This window comes from Cryptotermes secundus, unplaced genomic scaffold (genome assembly GCF_002891405.2).
Source record: "Cryptotermes secundus unplaced genomic scaffold, Csec_1.0 scaffold384, whole genome shotgun sequence".
NCBI lineage: Eukaryota > Metazoa > Arthropoda > Insecta > Blattodea > Kalotermitidae > Cryptotermes > Cryptotermes secundus.
In genome coordinates, this window is record NW_019731268.1 from 211,176 (window position 1) to 234,462 (window position 23,287).

Consider the following 23,287-nt stretch of genomic DNA (forward strand, 5'->3'; position numbering starts at 1 on the left):
ATTTGAAGAACTAACTGCCTCCTTTCCTTTGATATGACATGGACTACATAGAAAATAATATCTTAAAAATGCTTCTTTGCCACGGTCAAGTCTTTACCAAGTTGTTACCTGGCAACAATAGGGGGATACACAGACAGACCTGCAGACACATGTGTTCAACAATTCTATTGTTGTATGAATTTGTTGCTGTGGGAACATGTTTAACTGATCCATTCCATAGCAATGATAGAAGGAGGGATACACCTTACCAAGCATTTGTCTAGCAATGATAGAAGGACGGATACACCTTACCAAGCATTTGTCTAGCAATGATAGAAGGAGGGATACACCTTACCAACCATTTGCCTAGCAATGATAGAAGGAGAGATACACATATGCATAGACTGATAGGAGGGATTTACGAAGTTTGCTGTTGAGATGGGCTTAGGTGCCAAGTTTCATAAAGCCTGGTTCAGGGATTGAAAATTTGATGAGGCAGATACACAGACACACAGGCAGCAAGGTGATCTCATATGTCTACTTTCCTTTTTTCAAAATGAGGAAAAGCTAAAAAATATCATGGTGAAGAAGGATCCAATGACATATATTTTCTTTGCGTAGCTAATAAAGTCTGAGCATTTTACTCATACATCACAGAGATAACATAGATATTGTTTTGTTGCCAGCGTTCCAGTGGAGGTATCTCTGTGGGTGTCCTGCTGAATCCGCCAACAGTGGAACAGTTTCAGCAGGTTGACAGAATTGTTTTGGCTGCTCCACGAGTCCTGCAGCCAGGCCATGCCAGCCAGTTTATAATCAAGATCTTGTCAGATGACAGTCTGGTTGAAGCACTCAATAACGGACAGAAGGATCTAAGTGACATCTCTGTTCCAGTAAGCATCTTCTCAGTTTCCTCCATGAATCATTTTGAATTCATAATGTCAAGCTAGAATTCTTATCCCTGTACGACAGCAAATATTTGGTGTAATTCACTGGCATTTTGACACATATTTTGTGACAGATTGTTATATACAGAAATTTTTTTGGATTTTTGATGGCTTCTTGAGAAGCATCTCACACTATATGTGATAATTCCTGTATTATATTTCACTTTTATTGACAGTAAGTGACAGGCAGTTTTGTCTTGAGGGTTGGTCACATGTACAGATGTTTTGTGACAGATGTGGCAGTCAAGATTATGCATGATGCAGAAGCTGTACCAATATATTAAGCAGCACATTTTCCATTTGTTACATTAAGGTGAAATTGCTCAATTAAGCACCATGCTATGATGACATGGGGGAGTGGAGGTATAGCCCCTGGGGATTCTTATCCTCAACATAGATGGAAGTGAATTATTAGTTTCTTGCTGTGGCCAGTTTACTCCTGGAGAAGGAGGCTTGAGCACCAGAATTAGTTTGAATTTGGCGGCAGAGATAATACGTCTCTGCTGGGAATGGAGCTCTGGTCACCCAGACCAGAGACTGGTATTATGAGGTTTGAAGTTCCCATGGCAGTGGCCATGGCTGTTACTGTCTTCCATGATGTGATGCCATGTAGTTTGATAGGTAGAGCTTGACTACTATGTGATGGCACAAACCTGTGCGAATCAGTGAAAGCGAAGGATGAAGCAGGGCAGCGGACTGAGTGAGCCAGTTATGAGCCGCAGTAAGGCAGAAACAAGCTGCCAGCAGTGAACTAAATTGCCTACCCCTCATATCTGCTGTAAGAGAATATGGACTCATCTGTACAGCCCATACAGGAAAATTGTCTTCTGTGCCTTTGCCATCAAATTGTAATTGAGCTCTGCCAACATTTTGGAGGAAAGTGCTTCCAACATCTTCAGGATACTCTTGTACCCTGAAGAGAGAAAGTATGTTCCATAAAATGTGATTACTATATACGAGTACTAAAATACACAATGTGATGTCCTACAAGACAGTAATCATTATAGTCATTTACAGCTCTTTACTAGAGTGATCGTGGAGCTGGATACTTACCATTGCAATTGCAGTTCAGTAGTGTGCGAATGTGGTAATCATGTAAGTTTTGAGGTTTTCACGGCGATGACTATGAAGAAAGTCGTCTTCTGGGTTTTGGCGCCGTGTAGTCTTCGTTTTGGCCATTCACTTGCTCTGAAGATGGAGGCGATACGTTCCTCCAAAACGTTTGCCAAAACGAAGAATACACGGCGCCAAAACCCAGAAGATGACTTTCTTCGTGGTAATCATGTGTTTGCCTGATGATGGCTTTAATAGCCGAAACATGCAGATAAGCTAATTTTAGCCTTGACCATTGTATTGTGTTGTGACAGACTCTAGTAAAGAGTTGTACATGGTATATGGTATATATAGTGTATGTATATGTATATGGTAACACAACAGGATGCACGAAATGAAAATTATGAACATTATATTGACCAAGCTATCCCAGTATTAAGTTCTGTCTTAAAGCCTGCAAGAACCACTAGTGTGACTGCCTGCAATTTTTTTTAAATTTTTTATTGACAGTTAATGTCTTCAGTTTTCTTCAACTTGTCTGTGTGTTGTGTGATTACTGAGTATGTAGCTTTTTGTGAACCATGCAATATTTATCACCACAACCAGGTTTTGAGCAGAGAACCATCTGTGAACTGACAGAATATTCGCTGACAAAGCTGTAATTGCAGAGGAAAGTGGCAGATAGAACTTCGTAGTGTTAACATTTAGTTTTCCCATTCTTCTGTGCATATCCAGCAGTGGTAGGTGACCTGTGTTGGAAGGCTTCTGACATAATTTTCTTTTGTGGATTGACTGTTGACAGCCTTCGGTCACAGCTGTTCAGATTGACATTGAAATGTCTTTCACAAAAGTTTAACCTTTCATTTCAGGGAGTGGATTTGATGGAATTATCAGAAGCTCTGAAGGAGGACAGTTTTGAGTTGTTGAAAGTTCAGCAGCTGTACTGCAGACAGGTGCTGAATGTTCCTGCAGGTGCCAGAGCCATTGTGACCAATGGGAGGATACTGGGACCACTGGAGCAGACGGAGAAGTTCACGTTGGATGACTTCTCTCTCTTGGAGAGGTACAGCATGAACAGCTATGGGGATAAGATCCTGCAGACACTCAAGAAGACGACAGAACATAACGCTGATGGTAATGCATGTCTCTTTTTGTTTCTTGTATGGATTTCTTATTACTTCTAGAAAGATAATGAGGGAATGCATGCTTGCTATGTCTGTAAGATATCCGGCGACAAATGTAACTGGCAACAAATTATGCTGTGTATGTTGGTGTAGTAATGAAGAGCTTCATAACCTGTACTCTTTGCCAAATATAATTAGAATGATCAAGCCAAGGTGAATGAGATGGGCAGTGCATGTAGAATGAATGGGGGAGAAGAGGAATGCATATAGGATGTTGGTGGGAAAGCCAGAAGGAAAGAGACCACTAGGAAGACCAAGAGGTAGGTGGGTAAACAATATTAAAATGTATCTTAGTGAGACAGGATGGGGTGGTATGAACCAGGTCAATCTGGTTCAGGATAGGGATCAGTGGAGTCCTGTTATGAACACAGAAATGAACTTTTGGGTTCCATAAAACGCTGGGAAGTTTGTGAGTACCTGTACAATTGGTTACTTCTCAAGAAGGGCTCAGTTCCATGAAGTTAGTTGTGTTAGTATAGTGCTTATGCCCTACACCTGCAGTCAGGAGGTGCGTGATTTGAATCTTCAGCAGTGCACCAGCTATCCTGATTCAGGTCTTTTGTGTTTTCCTTAACCACTCCAGGCATATTCCTAGGTAATATCATAATTAGTACATGGCTGTTTCCCTTAAAAAGCTCTTCAGCTCATCTTTGATTAAACATTCTGTCATTTGACTCCATAGTCGAAGATACTAGCAGCACTGTAAAGTAAATCCTTCCAATAAAACCTACTATATATCTGTCCCTTAGCTGATGTGTATGTTTTGGCAAGAGGAAGCAAATGTGTTATCGTATTAAATTTGCTGAAGATGGAAACCTTAATGAAAATATTTATCCATTTCAATAGTTCCACTTTACAGTCCTCCTAGAAATTCTAAGACATGTGGTATAAATTGAAGCAGAGTATTGTGGAAAGGACAGTATTCTGTGGTGTCTCTTCTTGCCTCTGTTATCTCTTACTGTAGCTAACCACACATCTCAACTTCAGAGCCTGTTTACAAAAAGTTTAAGTTTGACACAAAGCTAGGAGAAAAAAGTATGTTCACTATCAAAAGAAGGCTTTAATTTCCATCTCCTATTGAGGTCTAGTGGTGAAAAAATGTACTTTTTTACATGCCCACCTTGAAAGGGAACTAGATTGATTTGTGGCACAATTATGTACTCCTAAAACTGACAAATGAGTACAGCTCGTTTCTGACAGATATGTAATAGTTCAACACCAACAAATCCCATTGCTGATTGTGTTCAAATGTATGTATTTCATAAACTGATTAACATTTGTAACTTTTGTCTGAAACTTTTTTTTTTGTATTTTTGACAAGATTATATATAATATGTATGTATATAATAAGTTGTAGAAGTCTTGTTGTGATCTTGGAAGAATTTGCCACTCAAGATTCGCCGCTCTGTCCCACATTCATGTGTTACTTCTCGCTTTTAAGAAGGGCCTCACATATTCAGGCTAATAGAATTCTGATGAAGGAAGCAGAAAAAAGAAGTGGAAGTGGTATATCACAAGATGTTCTTATTAGGAATAGGGCGGTGAGGAGAATATTTTGATCTAAGAGGGAGGATATAATGGGAGGATGAAGAGTATTGCATTATGAGGAGCTTCATAATTTGTACTCCTTGCTGGATATTACAATATTCAGTTAATAATAAATGTATAATAATTATTATGATGATAAAATCAAGCAGGATGTGAATGTGAGGCAGGTAGCACATTTGGGATAAATCAGAAATTGGCACAAAATTTTGGTCATAAGACCTGAAAAGGGAGAGACTTCTTGAAGGATGTAGGTATGGATGAGAGGATAGTATTAAAATAAATTTTAAAGAAGATGGGAAGATGTTGAATGGATTCATGTGGCTCAGGAGAGAGTGCAGTGGTGAGATCTTGTGAATATGATAATGAATTTTTGAGTTCCTTAGGAGATGGGGAATTTCTTCATTGGCTGAGGAATGATTGGTTTGTAAAGAAGGACTCTCCTACAATGTGGAAGTTAGCAAGGGCCATAAACTTACTATAATTTGAAGGAGTGTCAGTGGAGAATTTGAAGAACAGCTTCCACAGCCAGATGTGTTTGTCCTGTTTTCAGATTATGATGATGTACTGAGGGATAGTAATGTGTTGATGCAGGCAGTGGCACTTCTGGTCTCTCGGCCCCAGTCACGTAACCGATTTGAGATTCCTGTTCACACTGACATTCACAGGTAGAGTATGGTATCTTATTGGGGGGGGGGCAAATTTGAATTTAATGAGTTGCACCGTTTTTATTTCAAACTTTTACTTTGGAAATGGATACTCAAAACAAGGGAACATGGTAATCTGTTCAGAGTCATGGCATATACTTTCTCACATAGTTGACCTTGACTGTGTTGTCTTCGAAACAAAACCAGTTGCTCCTCAGAGGACCAATGTTAGTTGCTGAATACTGAACAACAATGAAATTCATATGACTAGTAAAACAGTTATAAAGAAACTGATATTTTGTAATTGGGCCCCTGGGTCATGTATCTTTATTTGCTGCAGTTTTATTCAGAGACATGATCTTAAATTACTGAAATTTGGTCGCAGTTGTTCGAACCATTTCACTTAAAATAGCCATTTGGGGGGGGGAGGCATCAAACAGGCTTCTGTTTTTGGGTTTAGAATGTTCGTGTTCACTAGGCACCAACCTGTGATGGATATACTCATAAATACTGAATGTGGACAAAATCCTACCACGTATTTGAATGTTAGGAAGGCGCTCGTCCATACACACAGACATATGCATGTGCAGAAGGACAGACATACAGATGGCATTCTAAAAAACATTTTTTTTCGGATTCAAGGAGTTGAAAACTTGTAAATCCTTAAAACTCTCAAGATCATTTTTTTCCACCATCACAACACTTCATTGTACTACATACACATGAAGGTAAGAACATTGATGTGTTGTATATTCCCAAATTTTATACAGTTTTGTACTTCATCAAAATGAGGGTTGATGGTAGATTAGACTCCAAGTCCAATGGCTTGCCCCTACGACAACATGTTGTGTGTGTTTACATGTAAATGTATTGATAATTCAAGAAACCTTCATTACATAAATCTAATTGTTTCTCCAATTTATCACATCACTTTATTTTCTTGAGTGGTAGTTTACCTGCACAGGGACCGGTATGAAACTTAGCTGTGAACTGGCGAGGCCTGCGTGTTTCAGTGTCATCAAACTTCCTCCCCACAATGTGTCAGAGCCAGCATATGACATAGCCGCTATTGTGGATCCTGTATCCAGAGGGGCACAGAAGGTTGGGCCCATTCTGTCAGTCCTGCAGGAAGTTCTGAACTGCCATATCAAGGTGTACCTCAACTGTGTTGAGAAGAACAGTGATATGCCTTTGAAAAGGTAAGTACAGGTATGAGGGATTGCAGATAGGTAATTAGATTGAGGCTGTAAAAAAGAATAGAATATTGCCATTAAACTTTAGTGACTTTGATGGCCTTCAGATTTTTAAATTTGTTCTGTTCATGCTGAATAGTTCTCCAAAAGCCCATTCAGTATATTGCCACATTGCTTTTAATGTCTATGAGGGATTGAAACTGAGATTTTTTTTAAGGACTTGTGTAACATGAACATGAACACTATTCCAAACGGGGTGAGTTCCATCAATATTTGAGGCCATGCCATCGGTCAATGGCTAGTTGCTGTCTTACCCCTGTTGTGGCTTGGGTTTGATACTAAGTCAGGTCAATTATGAGTCATGATGGACAAAGTGATACTGGGCAGGTTTCCAATTCTCATTCCACCTACTGCTTCATGTTCGTCTGTCATCCGTGGCTGGTGTACCAAGTGGACTCAGTCTCACCCCATCCCAGCCAGTAAAAAAATATGTGGATATTGCTATGCTGGTATTTCACACACAAAAACATTTTGCTGTGTATGATAAACTACTGTCATATGGATGGTATTATGATGCTGAATTCTTGGTGAAGCAGTTCCCTGTAATTGAATTTTGTGATTCTATTCAAAACTAGAAATCTGACTGCATTTCAAGCTTTCTTCCTTCCAGTGGTAAAATTAAAATGTTGTGTATTTACATATATGCATGTGCACATGAATGAACACAAACACAAATACACACACTTTGTGTTCTTCAGATATTGTCAGTACTGTTCATACTCTTCCAGTTTTTATCGTTTCGTATTGGAACCGGAGATTCATTTCACATCAGATGGCAGGCAGACGAGTGGCCCAATGGCAAGATTTGCTAACATGCCAACATCTCCTTTGTTAACACAAAACATGCAGGTGCCTGAAAACTGGCTGGTGGAGTCAGTTCGCAGTCCATATGATCTTGACAATATTCGTTTGGAGGATGTGGATAGCGTTGTACACAGGTAAGCTCTCAGATTGTCACAGTATAGCAGTAATAACATTTTGACTGCCATGCCCAACTCTAGAACTACCCGCTAGCAACGTCAGGGCTGATTGGAGGTAAATATAGTTGCCCAGAAACACCCACAGTACGTTCACAGATTACTTTCTAATGACCATGTGTTATTCCCTTAGGGTCATAAATTTTTCAGCATGCTGTAACAGATTTGATCAACGCATTGCCAGCAATGGCTCTGTAAACACAGACCCACACACAACAGTAGAACGACAGGGTTATGCAACCTGTATCTTCACAACAGCTTTGGTAAACACACTTCTGCACATGTGCAATGATGTCACACCCCAACAGTGCTTAGCTATCACATGACTTGTGTTTTCTCTGTGGTCTGCAGTGGAGCAGTGTTTTCTGCATTGTCCATGCTCTGGCTATATAACATGAGTCTGCTTGCAGCTGAGGAGAGTTTTAGTTGAGTTCCAAGGTTGTAGGGTGATTGAAAACGATATCACAAGAACACTTCATAGTGATTTGAAGTGCTAGTTTCTGTGTTGAGATCCATACCAGGAGACTACTAGTGAAGATTGGGAATCATAGTGCGTGTGCACTAGGAACGTGTGTAAATCAGCAGTAGCACTGTATTGATTGTAATTAAGAGGAATTGTAACCAAAGTGCTAATAAATCCAATCATTGAATGTAGAACCCTTTATTTTTGTCACACTGCCCCCATACATGTGACAGTACTTCCAGTATTCATATGTGAATGGGAAATTAAAACATCCTTACACAAGACTTTTCTTCCATAATATTGCCTATGCAAGGTACATATACCCTATTTAATGGAGGAGATGGACTTCATCTGTCTCCAGAATGTTGCCTTGAAATGGGCCATGATAACTTCCTGTTCCATCTCCAGTACATACATAGTCATTCTACCATCATGTTAGAGTCTTTGAGACATGTGAATGTTACAGTGTCCCACAGACAAATACTTCATGATGTTTAGGATTAGTAAATGTATGTTGGCACCTGTTACAGTGAGTTTGAGTTGGAGTACCTGCTACTTGAGGGCCACTGCTTTGAGACTACCATGGGCAACCCACCCCGGGGTCTTCAGATCACACTTGGAACTGAGACTCAGCCAGTTGTTGTGGACACTATTGTCATGGCTAACCTGGGATACTTCCAGTTGAAGGCCAACCCAGGAGCTTGGATATTGCGTCTGAGGCAGGGTCGCTCAGCAGACATCTTTGATATTGTCAGGTTTGTGGACAGCCCATACCTTTGAAGGGGATTTGGTATTATACAGGGTACTTTGAAGTGTTATCTTGGTTTTACACATGTAACTGATTAATTCCTTATTGCAATATTCCTTCGATAGTAATTATTCATAAGTTGTTTAAAATATTCTCTGCTTAATAGACTCTAAAGCTCTTATCATTTTGAGCCATATTTCTCTGTGAGGTGACACTCTGTCGCCTCACACCAATGCCCGTTTTTAATTGTCCTGATCATCTTAATTTTGTTTTAACACATTTTGTACAGTTGCTGTTTGTAGGCTTCACATGTATATATAACTGTGGTGTCTTTTATCCAGCCATGACGGATCAGACACACCAGCCAATTCAACGGACATCAAGGTTCTGATCAGCTCGTTCCGCAGCCACGTGTTGAAGCTGAAGGTTGCCAAAAAGCCAGACAAGATGCACATGGATCTTCTGTCAGATGACAGTGATCCTAACTCGGGCATCTGGAACTCCATCACAAGGTATATCATATACAAAAATCTTCCTATGTCTTGCGTTGAAGCTCATATTCACTTTCTTTTAACTATCAGAGTATGCTGGTTTGCTTCAGTAGGCCTAAGAATAAAAATGTGGTGTTTGGATGAGATTTCCAGTTTGTTGGATTCTGTGTCTCATCTGTATTTGAATAAGAACGCGATCTTCCAAACAGTTCATTGTTTTCAGCCTTTTGATAGATACATATATAATGAAGTGTACATAAATCTGAATTCTGCTGAGGAATTTCTTGAAAGGAAGAAGTTTTGTGCTAAGGTAACAGTGTTGTGGCTGGGATTCCTGAATATATGGACCAATCAAGTTGATGTAGCAGAACTGCTGTAGACTTGTATTTGGCTGATGCTTGGTTTGAATGGCTTGTTTACACCAACTATCCTGGCTGAAGAGTGTCTTGGTTTTTCACAGTCTCTCCTCAATTAGACCATAAGCATGACCTTCCAGATCTTTTGCAGTTATTCGTCAGTTATCCTACCATTTGACACTGTATGGTATTAGAGCCTGAAAACTGCTTTAAAATAAACCTGAGAACCTGATTATATGGTGAATGTGGCTATTGATGCATGTAGAAACAGGTTTTAACGGCTGCTTTACACCAGAGCTACAGAGGCTGCTTTGCAAAAATTTATAACAACCCATAGCTTTGCAGAACAGTGTGCTCAATTACCCCATAGCATCTTAAACCACATATCAGTTCAGTAAGTAGTCAATTTGAACAATTAAGGTAGACAGTTTGAACATTAAGATAGAATGGACATATAAACATAAATTAATTAAATAAATTTGTACAAAAATAATACGATATGATGACTTTGTTTTTTATCCCATGGATAATGATTTTTGTGCCAACCTGTATACAAAAACATGCAAATTATAGTTATGAGATTTGCAGTTCTCATGGCAGTGGATGTTTTAAACTGCATACAGTTCTCTGGAGCATGGGGCTATAGCATCACATCACAGAAAGTGAGTTACACAGCTGAATTAGCAGCCTGCAGCAGCTGTACCTGGGTCTAAATAAAGGGGTATTCTAGCAGCATGACAATGTGACACTCTGTCAACTGGACAGTGGACCTTCCCTCAGCCTTTGTATTGTGTTACTTGGCCAATAAAGGTTAATATATTTTTCTATCATGTCCAGAATAGCTTTGGGGACCAACCAGCATCCCATCTGAGTTTTCTTGCCACAGTTTCATCATTGGAGCATGAAGCTGTTGCCTTGTCTCTGTCCAGTGTGAAGGTTAAGAACATATTTTTTGCCTCCACGCCAGTTAAATTCCTTCATGGCATGGTGCTTATGCATAGATGTAACTGTACAGTTTTTAATTTCAGTACCTTTGGTGCATCAAAAACAACAGAAGAAGAAGGAGATGAAAGAATTAACATCTTCTCCCTTGCATCAGGGCACTTGTATGAGCGTTTCCTTCGCATCATGATGCTGAGTGTACTCAAACACACAAGCACACCTGTCAAATTTTGGTTCCTCAAGAATTATTTGTCTCCAACACTGAAGGTGAGTTTGTGAGTCACAGAGAAGTTCAAAGTGTGCAGTACAAATGCAGGTTAGGTGTGACAGAATGGATATGGATTATGGTAAGAATTTTGTTATGGTGACAGAAATCATCAGCATTGTCAATTTCATAATGTTATGTGTATGGGATAACGTGGCATGAAACAGTGACCTTTCATGAAACTAATCATCATACTTAATCCATAAATAGCTCTAAAGACTGGTTCAGCAGTCCTCAAGTTGTTATGGGTGGATGGGCGGGCAGGCAGGCAGGCAGGCAGGCNATTTTATGTATCATATTTATCAATTGTTTACAATGAGAATTGTTATTTATACCTCACAATTGTCAGCAATAATAGTCTCATAGATACCCAGTGTATTTAATATCATTGTCGTCATCGTCATTGTCTTCCTCCCCATTCCTTAGACATATCTACAGTACTTTATGTGAGTCATCTAGTGACCAGACTTTTCCTTTAGTCTGTTTTCTCAAGGCTTCACCTGCTCAATTTCCTTCCTTCCTTCCTTCCTTCCTTCTGCCTTATTCCTTTTCTAACCTGTTGTTCCCATCTTGATCTTGTCTCCCTCCTGGGCCTCCTCTCGGGAGTCTGTTGAAAATGTAATCTGGTAGCTAACTACATCACTTTTTGCTTTTGTGGCCCAGAGGATAGCTATCCTGACTTTGTTTTTGTTGTAGCTTCCCCTGTGAGAAAGTGTCATTAAATGAAACCAGAAACAGATCAGAGTGAATGCTGGAATGTGGCTTTAAATTATTCAATGACCATTTCTCCTCATGACCGTTGCAGGCACTCACCGTTAGTTCAATATTAATGTCAGGTCAAGGAAAGAATGAACACAGATTCTCCTTCACCCATCTGTCTAGCAGCAGCCTCTCCTCTGTGTACCTTTGTTGCGCTCCTGACAGGTGGCAGTTGTGTTGCAGCTTTTGATCCCTCTCTAGGCTGTCTCTTTACATTCTCACTTTGGAATCAAGGTACCGGGGTTGTTATGAATTTCTCTTGACACATAATGTCATTTTATTGTTTTAGAGTAAAATAATCATGCATGTTTACTGTAAAATTTAAAATACCAGACAGTGACAGTAACAATAACAGTAACAGCGTTGAATAGTGATGAAATAAACAGCTGACGTTTCTTATGGCATGGAGTTGAGCCATGTTCATTGAACAGAGGAATGATGTACATTGTAGTGGGGCAGGGAAGGCAGGTAACTTGAATCCCTACCAACAGTGTTCATTCTTTCCCTGACTCGAGTGCCCATAATGTACAATAGCATTAATCTACAATACATTTATGTTCTTTTTCAGGACTTTTTGCCTCATATGGCGAAAGAATATGGCTTTGAATACGAATTAGTTCAGTACAAGTGGCCACGGTGGCTTCATCAACAAGCAGAAAAACAGAGAATCATATGGGGCTACAAGATTCTCTTCCTTGATGTCCTTTTCCCATTAGATGTCAGGAAGATAATATTCGTCGATGCTGATCAGGTTAGTTCCCAAGAGTCTGTCACAGCTCTATTATTTTCTTAGCCTTTCTAGCCTCTGTCAGCCTGGTGAAGTGGAGGAATCTGTTTCTGAGGTGGGAACATATCAGACGGATTTAGTTGGCAACAGTGATGGCTGGAACATGTGGCAGTAGTCTGCACACTTCAGTATGTAGATTTTGGCAGAAATGCAAGCTGGATGAGACTCTTTGAATGAAAGTCTGGAAGTCTTGTTGAGAAGCTGGAGATATATGACTAGTGATCACTTCTGTCATTTAGTATAGACATTCTGAAGGTACAGAAATTGATCCTTGTTGTGTACCGTGTGTTGCTTCATGTGTTTTCTGTGATGGTAGAGACAGAAACATACATAAGCAGGAAATATAAGTGTTTTGTTTCTGAACAATTAGAAATGAAAGAAACTGAATTTAAGTCACATAATATTAAAGAAGGTAGAAAATATATTTGTAATATAAGAAACCTGTCACATCTTTTTCATTTGTAATCAGCCCAAAGAACCTTAAGACTCACATCAAAAAAGTGTATTGGGCATACATTTTTTCTTCATTCTTCACTGCAGACTTTTGTTAATTTTTTTTTTTGCCCTGATAAGGTTTTTATGAATTATGCTTGAGGTGCACAAAGAAATGCTTGTTGGATTTCACATGAAATGCATATTTTTGCATGATTTAAACGAATATGGGGGATGTGCTAATATCAAATTTTATAAAAATCTTCAGTGGTTCTCCTGTTTTGCATGCAGAAAGACATACATGGTGGAACTGATAGGTGCATTTTGCAACTTTTTATTGTGAACATGCAAAAAATTCAAAGACTGTGTAATCACACTTTTTGCATATGTACTCTCTTCATAGGCTGGCAAAGAACATGTGAAGTATAGTTGCATTCCTGAAAATATAAAGATGCGTAAGATAAGAAATGCGTTGAATGAACATTGAGCATGGTGAGAAGTAGTAGGAAACAACATGAATGAGCCAGAATGTCTGGGTGAGTCAAGGAAACTGCACCCACCTCTCTGGACTTGTGCTGCAGATGAAACTGTGGATATGTGAAAACACAGATAATGAAAGCGTGTATGAAGAGAGTTGCCCATAGCACAGTTCTGGGGAAAGTTTGTGTAATGCATGGCAGTGAAGTGGGTAAGGTATGGTGATGTCTAGATGTACTTCTCAAATATTCGTTATTATAAAGCTTGAATTGTTTCTAGGTTGTGCGAGCAGATATGACAGAACTGCGGGACCTTGATCTCAGTGGTGCTCCATACGGTTATACACCATTCTGCGATAGTCGCACTGAGATGGATGGGTTCCGGTTCTGGAAGCAGGGTTACTGGCGCAATCATCTCCAGGGCAGACGATACCATATCAGTGCTCTGTATGTAGTGGACTTACGTCGCTTCAGAAGGATAGCTGCCGGAGATCGGCTGCGGGGGCAGTACCAGGCTCTTAGTCAGGACCCTAACTCCCTTTCCAACTTGGACCAGGTATGACATCTCAGCAGTATTGCAGTTTGTATGTTTATTTTAACTGAGGATGGTAGAGAAGGGGGAAGTACCTGGTATGAACCTTTGCTAGGAGCCAGCTATTCTAACTGGAATGTTTCATGATTTTCCTTCTGTTTGGAAGAATATGGGAATAACATCTTAACCTTTAAATGATGGTAGGGTGAGCTGGATGGAGTTTATTTAAATGCCCGCTGCTCTTGGGTTTTTAAATACTCGTTGCTGTTTGACATTTTAAATAATTTTAAGAACTTTATTAAAATGCTGTATGTAAAAAATTGTTATGATAAAGGAATGGGATTAACCTTGTTTTTATCAGCAAAGATGATTGTAATGTAAGAGTTGAAAATGTTTAGACAAAAAAGTTACTCTGTTGTTTAATGCAAATTGTATAAAAATGTTTCTCTCTTCTTCATGAAGAGGTTCTGCATTATAAAATTATTACTTCCATGTATATCTTTCACAGTGTGTTCCAGAATTGGCTATTTATGTGGGGATTTTAATGATTTCATCAATATTAATGATGAATGTGAATATGGGATGTGAGATTTGAAATTCTTAGAGTGGTGAGAAGCAGCTAGTAAGGATTCTCTCTTCTTGCCGCCTGCTCTTTCCTTGTTTGCTTGGTTAGTTTACTCGTTGACTCTGAAGATGGATGCAGTATGTTCCTCCAAAATATCCTTAGATTTATACCAGACTATACAGCATCACATCCAAGAAGACAGTGCTCTTCACAATGGTACCTTAGCAATTTCTTTTCCATGTTTTGAATTCATTATGCATGACAATCCTTGTGTTTGTCATCACCACTGTAAGACTTCAAGCAGGAGGATGGGATGTAAAACTACAGACAAAAAATGAAAAGATGCCATTCTGGCAAGATAATAAAACTGGATATATAATTATTGGCATGGAGCAGAGTTCTTCTTGAGAAGCCCATATTCACTTAACTGGTCAAGAAATTTCCCAATTTTTATGGAATCCTAAGGTTCATTATCATGTACACAGAAGCCTGCTACATCATCTACATAGACCAGAAAGTGATGTACCTCTTCAATTCCTGCCCTTTCTGGTTTTCTTGAACCTTTATATGGTTATATTATAAAGCAGTGGTAAAAATTCATCTCTTTGTTTCAGACTTGTGGATGGTAAAATTGACAGATGTATACATATGTGGGCTTTATGATGGGTTTCATCTAAACTTCTTTTAGTTAGCCTAAGTAATTTGATTCAGTTAAAATGCTGTCTTAGATTGAATGCACACTGTGGGATCATAGTTGCTTTGATGCTCAACTAAGGTTCTTTCAGTCTTTATTTCAGACGTCAGTAATTATTATTTAATAAATTAATTTTATATTATTTGTTATGTAATTGTACTTATTTCTGAGAAACGATTTAATTAGCCACTTATGAAAGAAATTATTTTATGTTTCATTTGAGGTTCTTGCATTGATAACTGTGAACAGTAGCATCGTCTGGAAGGTAATGCCTTCTAGTCAGGAAGGAGTCCACTGATGTTTCAGAGGAACATACTTTGTGCATCTTAAGGGTCGAAGAGTAAGCCAAGCAGGAAACCAGGAAGAAGTAGTCAGCAAGCAGGTCTGAAGATGGCAGAGAGTATGTTCCTCTGAAACATGGACTTCTATCATACTACATAGTTTCCATCACAGAAGATAGCACTCTTCAAATTAATTTACTGGTATATGCATTAAGTCTTACGAGAAGTTGAACAGTTTCTTGATGTATTTCTGTGTAACCTGATTATTGAAAACCTAAATTTAATGTAAGAATCCATTCCTCAAGAAGTTCATGAAATTGGCATTTGACTATAATTTTCATAGCAGTGTTCAGTTCATGCATATTTACATATGAGAAATGCATATAGAATTTGAACATTAATGGTCATGAATGTTCATGCTGTTGCAGGATCTACCAAACAACATGATCCACCAAGTGGCAATAAAATCATTGCCTCAAGAGTGGTTGTGGTGTGAAACATGGTGTGATGATGCCTCCAAGCAGTATGCTAAGACCATCGACTTGGTAAGTTGTTGTGCATCTTTACACTGGATGTTATCCATTATTTGAGGTATATTTAATAATCACCATATTATGGGAATTGGCTTTGGCCTTTAAGAGATTGTCATGATACTGGGATTCTTTCCCTAGGTTAAAGTGGCCGAGCTTAAGCCTGTCTCTTATCTTCTTTTGGTGCTGAGGTTAAGAATGTGTGATGCCATTTTATCAGTCCCCGATACATGTTTATTTTATGGTGCTTGATTAAGAATTGGAACAGCATTACTCTTTACCTTAGACAGTGAATGAAGTCTAAGAGAATTCAGAGTAGTGTGGCATATTGCTGGGAAATGATCACAAGATAAACAGTTATACAATAGCCATTGCTAGGCAGTGTTGAGTAGCATCCCAACAGACGTGAATGCTACAATAGAAGAACTGTTGGGAGAGGTGTTTTCTATGGCGTCTGTGCCCATTAGCTTCACCATATGTCTCTGTAACAGCGTGAGAATCACTGAATGGATTTCCATAAAGTTTGTTGCTGGGTAGTTGTACTGAAATTTGCCCACAAGTTCCACAATTTTAGTTAAAATCAGACAACAGCAATGGAAACTTTGCTTTCATATCTTGCAGTTACTTGCGTGGCACTCAAAATATATTGGAACAGAATATATACTGAGCAGAATTTTGAGAAAATGGAACACATTTTATGCCAAATGTACTTTTTCATCTTGCTTTCCTGAGATAAGTGAAGAAACAGAATTTTGATGCTCTGTCATCTCATAACTAAGAACAGTTGGACTGATATGCAAAAATTGTTATGCTTTTTATAAATTTCCTAACTTTAATGTGTGTCTGTGGTGTTTACTTTCTGCATACTAGCAGGTCAGGATCAAAGACTTTAATGCAGATATGTACATTTCTGGTTATGCTACATGTATTTTTCCTCTGGTTTCTGTCACGTGACCAACATATTGCAGGATATATGCGCCATTTTCAGGCCATTAAATGCTTGAATATGTGACATTAACTTTTATATTATGGGGGAATATACACTGAAACCACTGCTAAAAGATAGGATGAAAATATCCCACAAAGCAAATAAATGAACAACAGTGATGTGCCAAGGGTACTAAGGACAAAGTGTGCAGCACAGTGGTCTCCCCAAATACAAGCAATAAGTGTTGCGTAATGATGGTCCATGTGCAGCCAAAGCATGTAGCAACGACAACGAATGTACTTAGTTAATGACATTTTATAATATTTTACAAACACTTTTAGTGAATTAAATATATTTTATTGTCTTTTAAGGAAAGATTGACTTTGTTGCATTACAGACAGGATACTTCACAATTTAGAATGGTGCCCAAATATTACTTACTTACTTACTTACTTACTTACTCATAGAGCTGAGCTCTTCTGGAGGAGCTGTCAATTCTGCAGCTACTCAAGAATTTCCCAACATTTTATGGAACCCGAAGGTTCATTACTGTGTTCACAAGAGCCCTCCATTGGTCCCTATCCTGAGCCAGATCTATCCAATCCATACCATCCCATCCTGTCTCTCTGAGATCCATTCTAATATTGTCCACCCACCTATGCCTTGGTCTTCCGTGTGATCTCTTTCCTTCTGGCTTTCCCACCAATATCCTATACACATTCCTTGTCTCCCCCATTCATGCTACATGACCTGCCCACCTCATCCTCCTTGACTTGATCATTCTGATTATACTTGATGAAGAGTGTAAGTTATGAAGTTCCTCATTATGTAGTTTTCTCCAACTTCCTGTCACTTCATATCTCTTCGGTCCAAATATTGTCCTCAACACCCCGTTCTCAAACACCCTCAGTCTGTGTTCCTCCCTTAATGTCAGAGACCAAGTTTCACGCCCATACAGAACAACAGGCAAAATTATAGTTTTGTATATTCTAATTGCCCCAATATAACAGGATGCTGAAATATAATCAAGTATTGTTATGATGGAAATAGTTTAATGTGGTAATATACCCATTATTTAAAGTTGTGGTGATTAATCTGTCAGAACTGAAGGAGTGTGAAGAGAATTTTTATGCTGGTAATTTTGCAATTGCTTTTTGTTTTCAGTGCAATAACCCACTTACAAAGGAAGCAAAATTAACAGCTGCAATGAGAATAATTTCTGAATGGAAAGATTATGACTTAGAAATAAAGAAACTACAAAACAAAATAAATATGAACCAGACTGATGAGGAAAGAGAATTTATGTCAGGAGAAAGTACTACGTGGAAAGCAGGTGAGTAAAATTGTATCTTATATCATTTTTGGTCTTTTTGTCATTATTCTAATGAGGGTGAGTGTAATGTTTTCCTCCAAATCTTGCAGCATCTTTTAGGAATATGCTAGTGCATGCTTATAGGCAATGGAAATGTTGTGTTTACCTGAGTACAGTACGGTTTAAAGATACCTCACGAAATGAGAAGCGTGAACATGAAGAAAGAAAAATATTGGAAAACATTAGGAATCTTGTGCATTTCCCATGGTGAAATACTTTTTTGCAGGTGATAGTTAATGTTCTGTCATTTAGTACTGTTGCCCTAAAAAAGTTGTTTTTTCCTGCATATCTTCTTTCCTCCTCTTCTGCTTCTGCTTCTTTCTTCTTTTTGTTTTGTCATTCCCACTTATATTAGTCACCTAGCAAGCAAGCTTTGCTATCTGTACATATCTTCCCGAAGCTCATCATTCTATTCGTTTTTCTCCCATGCCCTTCTATGAAACTTTTTCCTAACCTGTTCCCATCTTTATCTTGTTCTTCCTTATCTTCTTTATAATTTTTCATTTTTTATTTTCTCTTCTCCAATATTTCCTCTTACACTTCATAAAAACCTCATCTCAGCTGCTGTTAGTTTACTGATATCTGGTCCATGTGCATGGCATGTATTACTGGTTGTTACTTATTCACTTGTTAAGGACTGATGTAGATAACTCAGCTGCCCAGAATAAGTACTACAGTACTGTATGCCTCTACAGGAATGGCTTTCCCACCATTGACCAGTGTAGTGAAAGCAGACATTTACAAAATTAATGTCATGTTTATTGCCTTTTCCCATAAATACCATAGTGCAATTGGGAGCCAGGATAGTGTAGTTGGTATAGCGACTGGCTACGGGCTACGTCTGAGGGGTCAGAGTTTGAGTCCTGGTAGGGTCAAGAATTTTCTCGTCTCCATGTAGTCCAGACCGACTCTGGGGTCCCCCCAATCTCTTATCCAATTGGCACCATGGGATTTTTCCCTGTCGGTATAGTGGCTGGGGCGTGAAGCTGACCACTCACCACCGACTAGTGCCGAGGTCAAGAAAATGTGGATCTATACATCTGCTCTCCATACGCCTTCATGGCGTCATGCTTAATTAGTTAAGCACAGGGACAACTATACCTTTACCATAGTGTACTCTCTGACCTTAAGCTAAGAACAGATACAGCCTCTTCTGAAACTCATGCCATGAATGCTTGATGACTACTTGCTTTGCAGATATTTACGTAAGAATGAAATCTGTCTTACATTCATGTAGGTATGGTAATAGGACGAAAAGCTCTAATTTCTCTGATATCTGATTTATCTTGGATTTGTAGTAGTTAATAAGTACCTAAGAAGTTAATGATGTCAAATTCTGTCCTAAAATGTAATTCATTCAGCAGCTTCAACTGCAACATATGCCAACTGCCAACTGCACAAACAAAATGTGTCTGTCTGTTCATCTGCATTTGTAATGACTGTGACTTTTCTTCTTTCCAGATGATCATGAGCAACATTCTGAATTATGATACAACATGGCTGTGATTAGTGTTACTTTTTATTTGAAAATAATATTAAAAGGATATGTATGAAGTGTGATTGCTGTGAGCTAATGTACTGTCATCACTGAGATTATTTACCATCAGTGGCACCCTTCATTAATATAAAATTAAAGTGATGGTTGTTCTTATTAAGATAAAGATATTCCTTTTTATGTCATTCCTGACCATTTCTTTTAATGTTTTCTGAGGTTCCCTTCATTCTCTGATCACTTTCTCTGTGCATATTAGTTTGTTTCTATTTGGTGAGATAAGTAGCAACAGCAGCTGAGAAATGCAACTCTAAAATTAAGTTAACATGGATTGTGTGAAGAGTACGGGCTTCTGGGTTGTAACACCATGTACTTCAGAGAGTGTCACATTTCAGAGGAAGGTATCACCTCCATCATCAAGGTCGAAGAGTAAACTGAACAAGAAACCATGTTCAACACAGTGAGAATCTCGATTTCGACACGGATTATGTGATCTGCATGTCATCCGTTCATTCCTCTATCATATTTTAGTGCATATGGCTGTTGCTATGAATAACTGTGAGATGGGTGAATAAACAACAGCTGTTTCTAGGCATAGGATCAGTAAACACATTCCCAAGCCAATGAATATGCACACAACAATAAAGTTAGTGTTGGAAACAGTGTTTTCTACTCGTTCCATGCAAAGGGGTAATAAAGAAGACAACTGGAGTGACCAAGTTAATTGAATTAGTTGAGAATTGAGTTCTGCAAGGGAGGCTGAGAAGAGATGGTGCTATAGTTTGGTTCGGTTATGGGATATTTGCTTGACGGTGGCAACGTGGGCACAGAGGCTGAGGAATCTCCATCGTTGAGAGCTATCACCAGGCAACGACTGGTGAAGACACTGCAGGCTGGGAAGACTTAGTGTGTAGTTATTATTAAAGCATGGAGATCAGTGATAGTGTTGTAGTTATTTGTGCTTGCAACCTGTAAGTGGTCAGTGCATCTATTTGCCAATGCTTACTCCATCTATAGTCACCCCTAAAACATGACAGTATTTTATTTCATCTATATGTCACACATCTTTACAAATTGAGACATTTGTGAACTAGGCTTTCTTCATTTCTCTTACTGAACAACCAGTGCAGGGGTTGGAAGGGTGAATGAGAGCTGGTCTGATGGTAACATTGGAAATTTTTTAAGAGTGTACCTGTAGTAGAACTGAAGGGTACCATATTCTGGGATGTGACACATTGCATTCCAGTATATGTCCACTGATGTTCTGAAACATCACTGGAATTCTGTAGGGCTGCACAGCATTACATTCTACAGGACAGTACTTTTCCTAGTCACCACTGTGAGAATCTCGAATAAGTCTGGGTAGCAGTGTTTCTAGATGTCTTTGTGGTGGCATGTGCTAGCAGGATGGGTGTCATCAGGGTGTGAGGGTGGATTGATCGGCTGTGTTCACCAGACATAAGCTAGTAAAGGAACTTCATGATAAAAGAAAACGTGAAATCTCGTGAAATTTACAGCACTGATGGGCCTGGATTATATTGGAAATGCCTTCCTGCAAGAACCCTTGCATTGGTAAACAGAGTATGCTCTGTCATATGTATAATAAATGCCTTGCAGTTATGTGTTTTGCAGATGCATTTGAAAATCACAAGATCAAACTTGTAGCTTACAGTTTGAGGTTCTCACGGCAGTGGTTATGAATTATTCTGTTATCTGGGATATAACACCATGTAGTCTGTTGAAAGTCAGCGGACGTTTCTGCGGAACGTGTCACTTCCATCTTCAGGGCCGAAGCCAGGCTCAGCTTGCTGCCTGCTACATGCTGATTACTTGCTAGGCTTACTCTTCAGCTGTGAAGATGGAGGTGACATGTTCTTCTGAAGTGTCGATTGACTTTCAGTGGACTACTACATGACATTATGTCACAGATGATACAACTGTTCTTGAAAAGTAAAGTCCTTAGTAAAGCCAAAAGGAGAACTGATACATAAAAGCATTTTTCGAAAATTAGTTCCATAAATGGTTTGTTCTTGAATTCAGTATATCCTGAGAGACTGTTTATTGGCCTGGAAAATAGTGTTGCTTCTACTTGATGCACACTCATCTTAGTGTACTTTGAATATTTGTGTTGAACTTCTCATTAGTGAATCTACCTGCTCCAGAAATGCTTTTCCCTGTTGTGCCTGATTTATGCATAATGTATATTCATTATTTGTTTTGCACTAAAATTAGTAAATAAGTTACAATTATTGATACACGGGACGAGTTTGACGGCACTGTTTACTACGCAAATAATGTTCAATAGTGTTTGAAGTTCTGAAGGCTGTGTTGAATTTTTATACAAATTACGTGGGTGTATAGGGCTACCATAAATGATTCATTCGTTTTTAAAACTCTGTATTTTCCAAAGTATTACACGTACAAATATGATTGATATATAAAAAGAACCGTAAACTCACCAAGTTTGTATTTTGTGCACCAGTTGGCAGCACGAGTTCAGTGCCTTTACAAAATGGCGATAAAGCAAGAAAAGAGTTTTTGTTTGTTGGAATATGCGAGATGTTCGTGTGTTATAGCAGTGCAACGTGCATTCAAAAGAGAATACGGAAAAGAACCGCCATGTAAACAAAGCATTTTGAGGTGGTATCGGCAATGTTCGTCGCTACCTAAGCAATGAACTTCGGCATCGCTGGATTGGGCGTGTTGGTGAGGATGAAGTAGCTCTGTTCACTTGGCCCCCCAGATCACCTGATATAACGCCCTGTGACTTCTTCCTTTGGGGGTACATTAAGGATCGTGTTTACGTACCCCCACTGGCAAGAACACTAGTAGAGCTGAGGAAACGCATTGATGCTGCAGTGATGACCATTGACAGGATGAAGCTAAAAAATGTGTGGAACGAGCTCGACTACCGCCTGGACGTGTGTCGTGTGACCCAAGGGGCACACATAGAGCATTTGTAGAGTGTGAAGAAAACTTGGTGAGTTTACGGTTCTTTTTATATATCATATTTGTACGTGTAATGCTTTGGAAAATATAGTGTTTTAAAAACGAATGAATCACATATAGTAACCCTGTATTATAATTTTCAATCAATGTATGAGTTGCCCGTTTTATTAGCTTCTTTATTGCTTAATATACTCCGTCCGATATTAAATCCGTTCGATTTTACTCTGGACATACTGAGGATATTCAAGAATGACTCTTGTAATCTTCAAAAATGCAACATTTATTAGGAAAGTAAACAAAACTTATATACGAATGGCACTTAAGTCACAAACGCAGAACGCGATCTTTGAGGTACAGTAGAGCGGTAGGTAGCAGCACCTTCGCTTCCTCGCGCGATATTACTACTATTACTAGCGCCCGATAAAATCTGCCCTCTGCTCGGTGTACAAGCCAGCCAGCGCATGAGAGTATGCAGTAGAGCAGCCGTGTCAAACTTGCGGCCCCTTGACTTTTAGAGCTAATTGATATTAAAATCAATATTAACATTTTAGTAGAAATATTTTTTTGTAAAAACAATTTTCCAACAGACCAGAAGACAAGTCTCACGCAGACATAAATTAGCAGGCTGCAGGAAATTCAG

At 38.9% G+C, this 23,287-nt stretch overlaps 1 protein-coding gene across 5 annotated transcripts in view; it reads left to right on the forward strand.

Moving 5' to 3' along the window:
* LOC111866777 (UDP-glucose:glycoprotein glucosyltransferase) overlaps window positions 1-19,845 on the forward strand; it is a 46,619-nt gene extending 26,774 nt beyond the window's left edge. For all 5 annotated transcript variants that reach the window (XM_023856028.2, XM_023856025.1, XM_023856027.2 and 2 more), the window contains exons 13-25: window positions 666-872; window positions 2,849-3,113; window positions 5,262-5,376; window positions 6,369-6,554; window positions 7,337-7,546; window positions 8,579-8,803; window positions 9,138-9,308; window positions 10,672-10,852; window positions 12,178-12,360; window positions 13,585-13,860; window positions 15,805-15,921; window positions 17,999-18,167; window positions 19,668-19,845. In XM_023856028.2, the coding sequence (XP_023711796.1) occupies window positions 666-872; window positions 2,849-3,113; window positions 5,262-5,376; window positions 6,369-6,554; window positions 7,337-7,546; window positions 8,579-8,803; window positions 9,138-9,308; window positions 10,672-10,852; window positions 12,178-12,360; window positions 13,585-13,860; window positions 15,805-15,921; window positions 17,999-18,167; window positions 19,668-19,696 (2,334 nt within the window). In that variant the 3' untranslated portion in view covers window positions 19,697-19,845. The remainder of the gene's footprint in view (window positions 1-665; window positions 873-2,848; window positions 3,114-5,261; window positions 5,377-6,368; window positions 6,555-7,336; window positions 7,547-8,578; window positions 8,804-9,137; window positions 9,309-10,671; window positions 10,853-12,177; window positions 12,361-13,584; window positions 13,861-15,804; window positions 15,922-17,998; window positions 18,168-19,667) is intronic.
* Window positions 19,846-23,287: the final 3,442 nt, after the last annotated feature.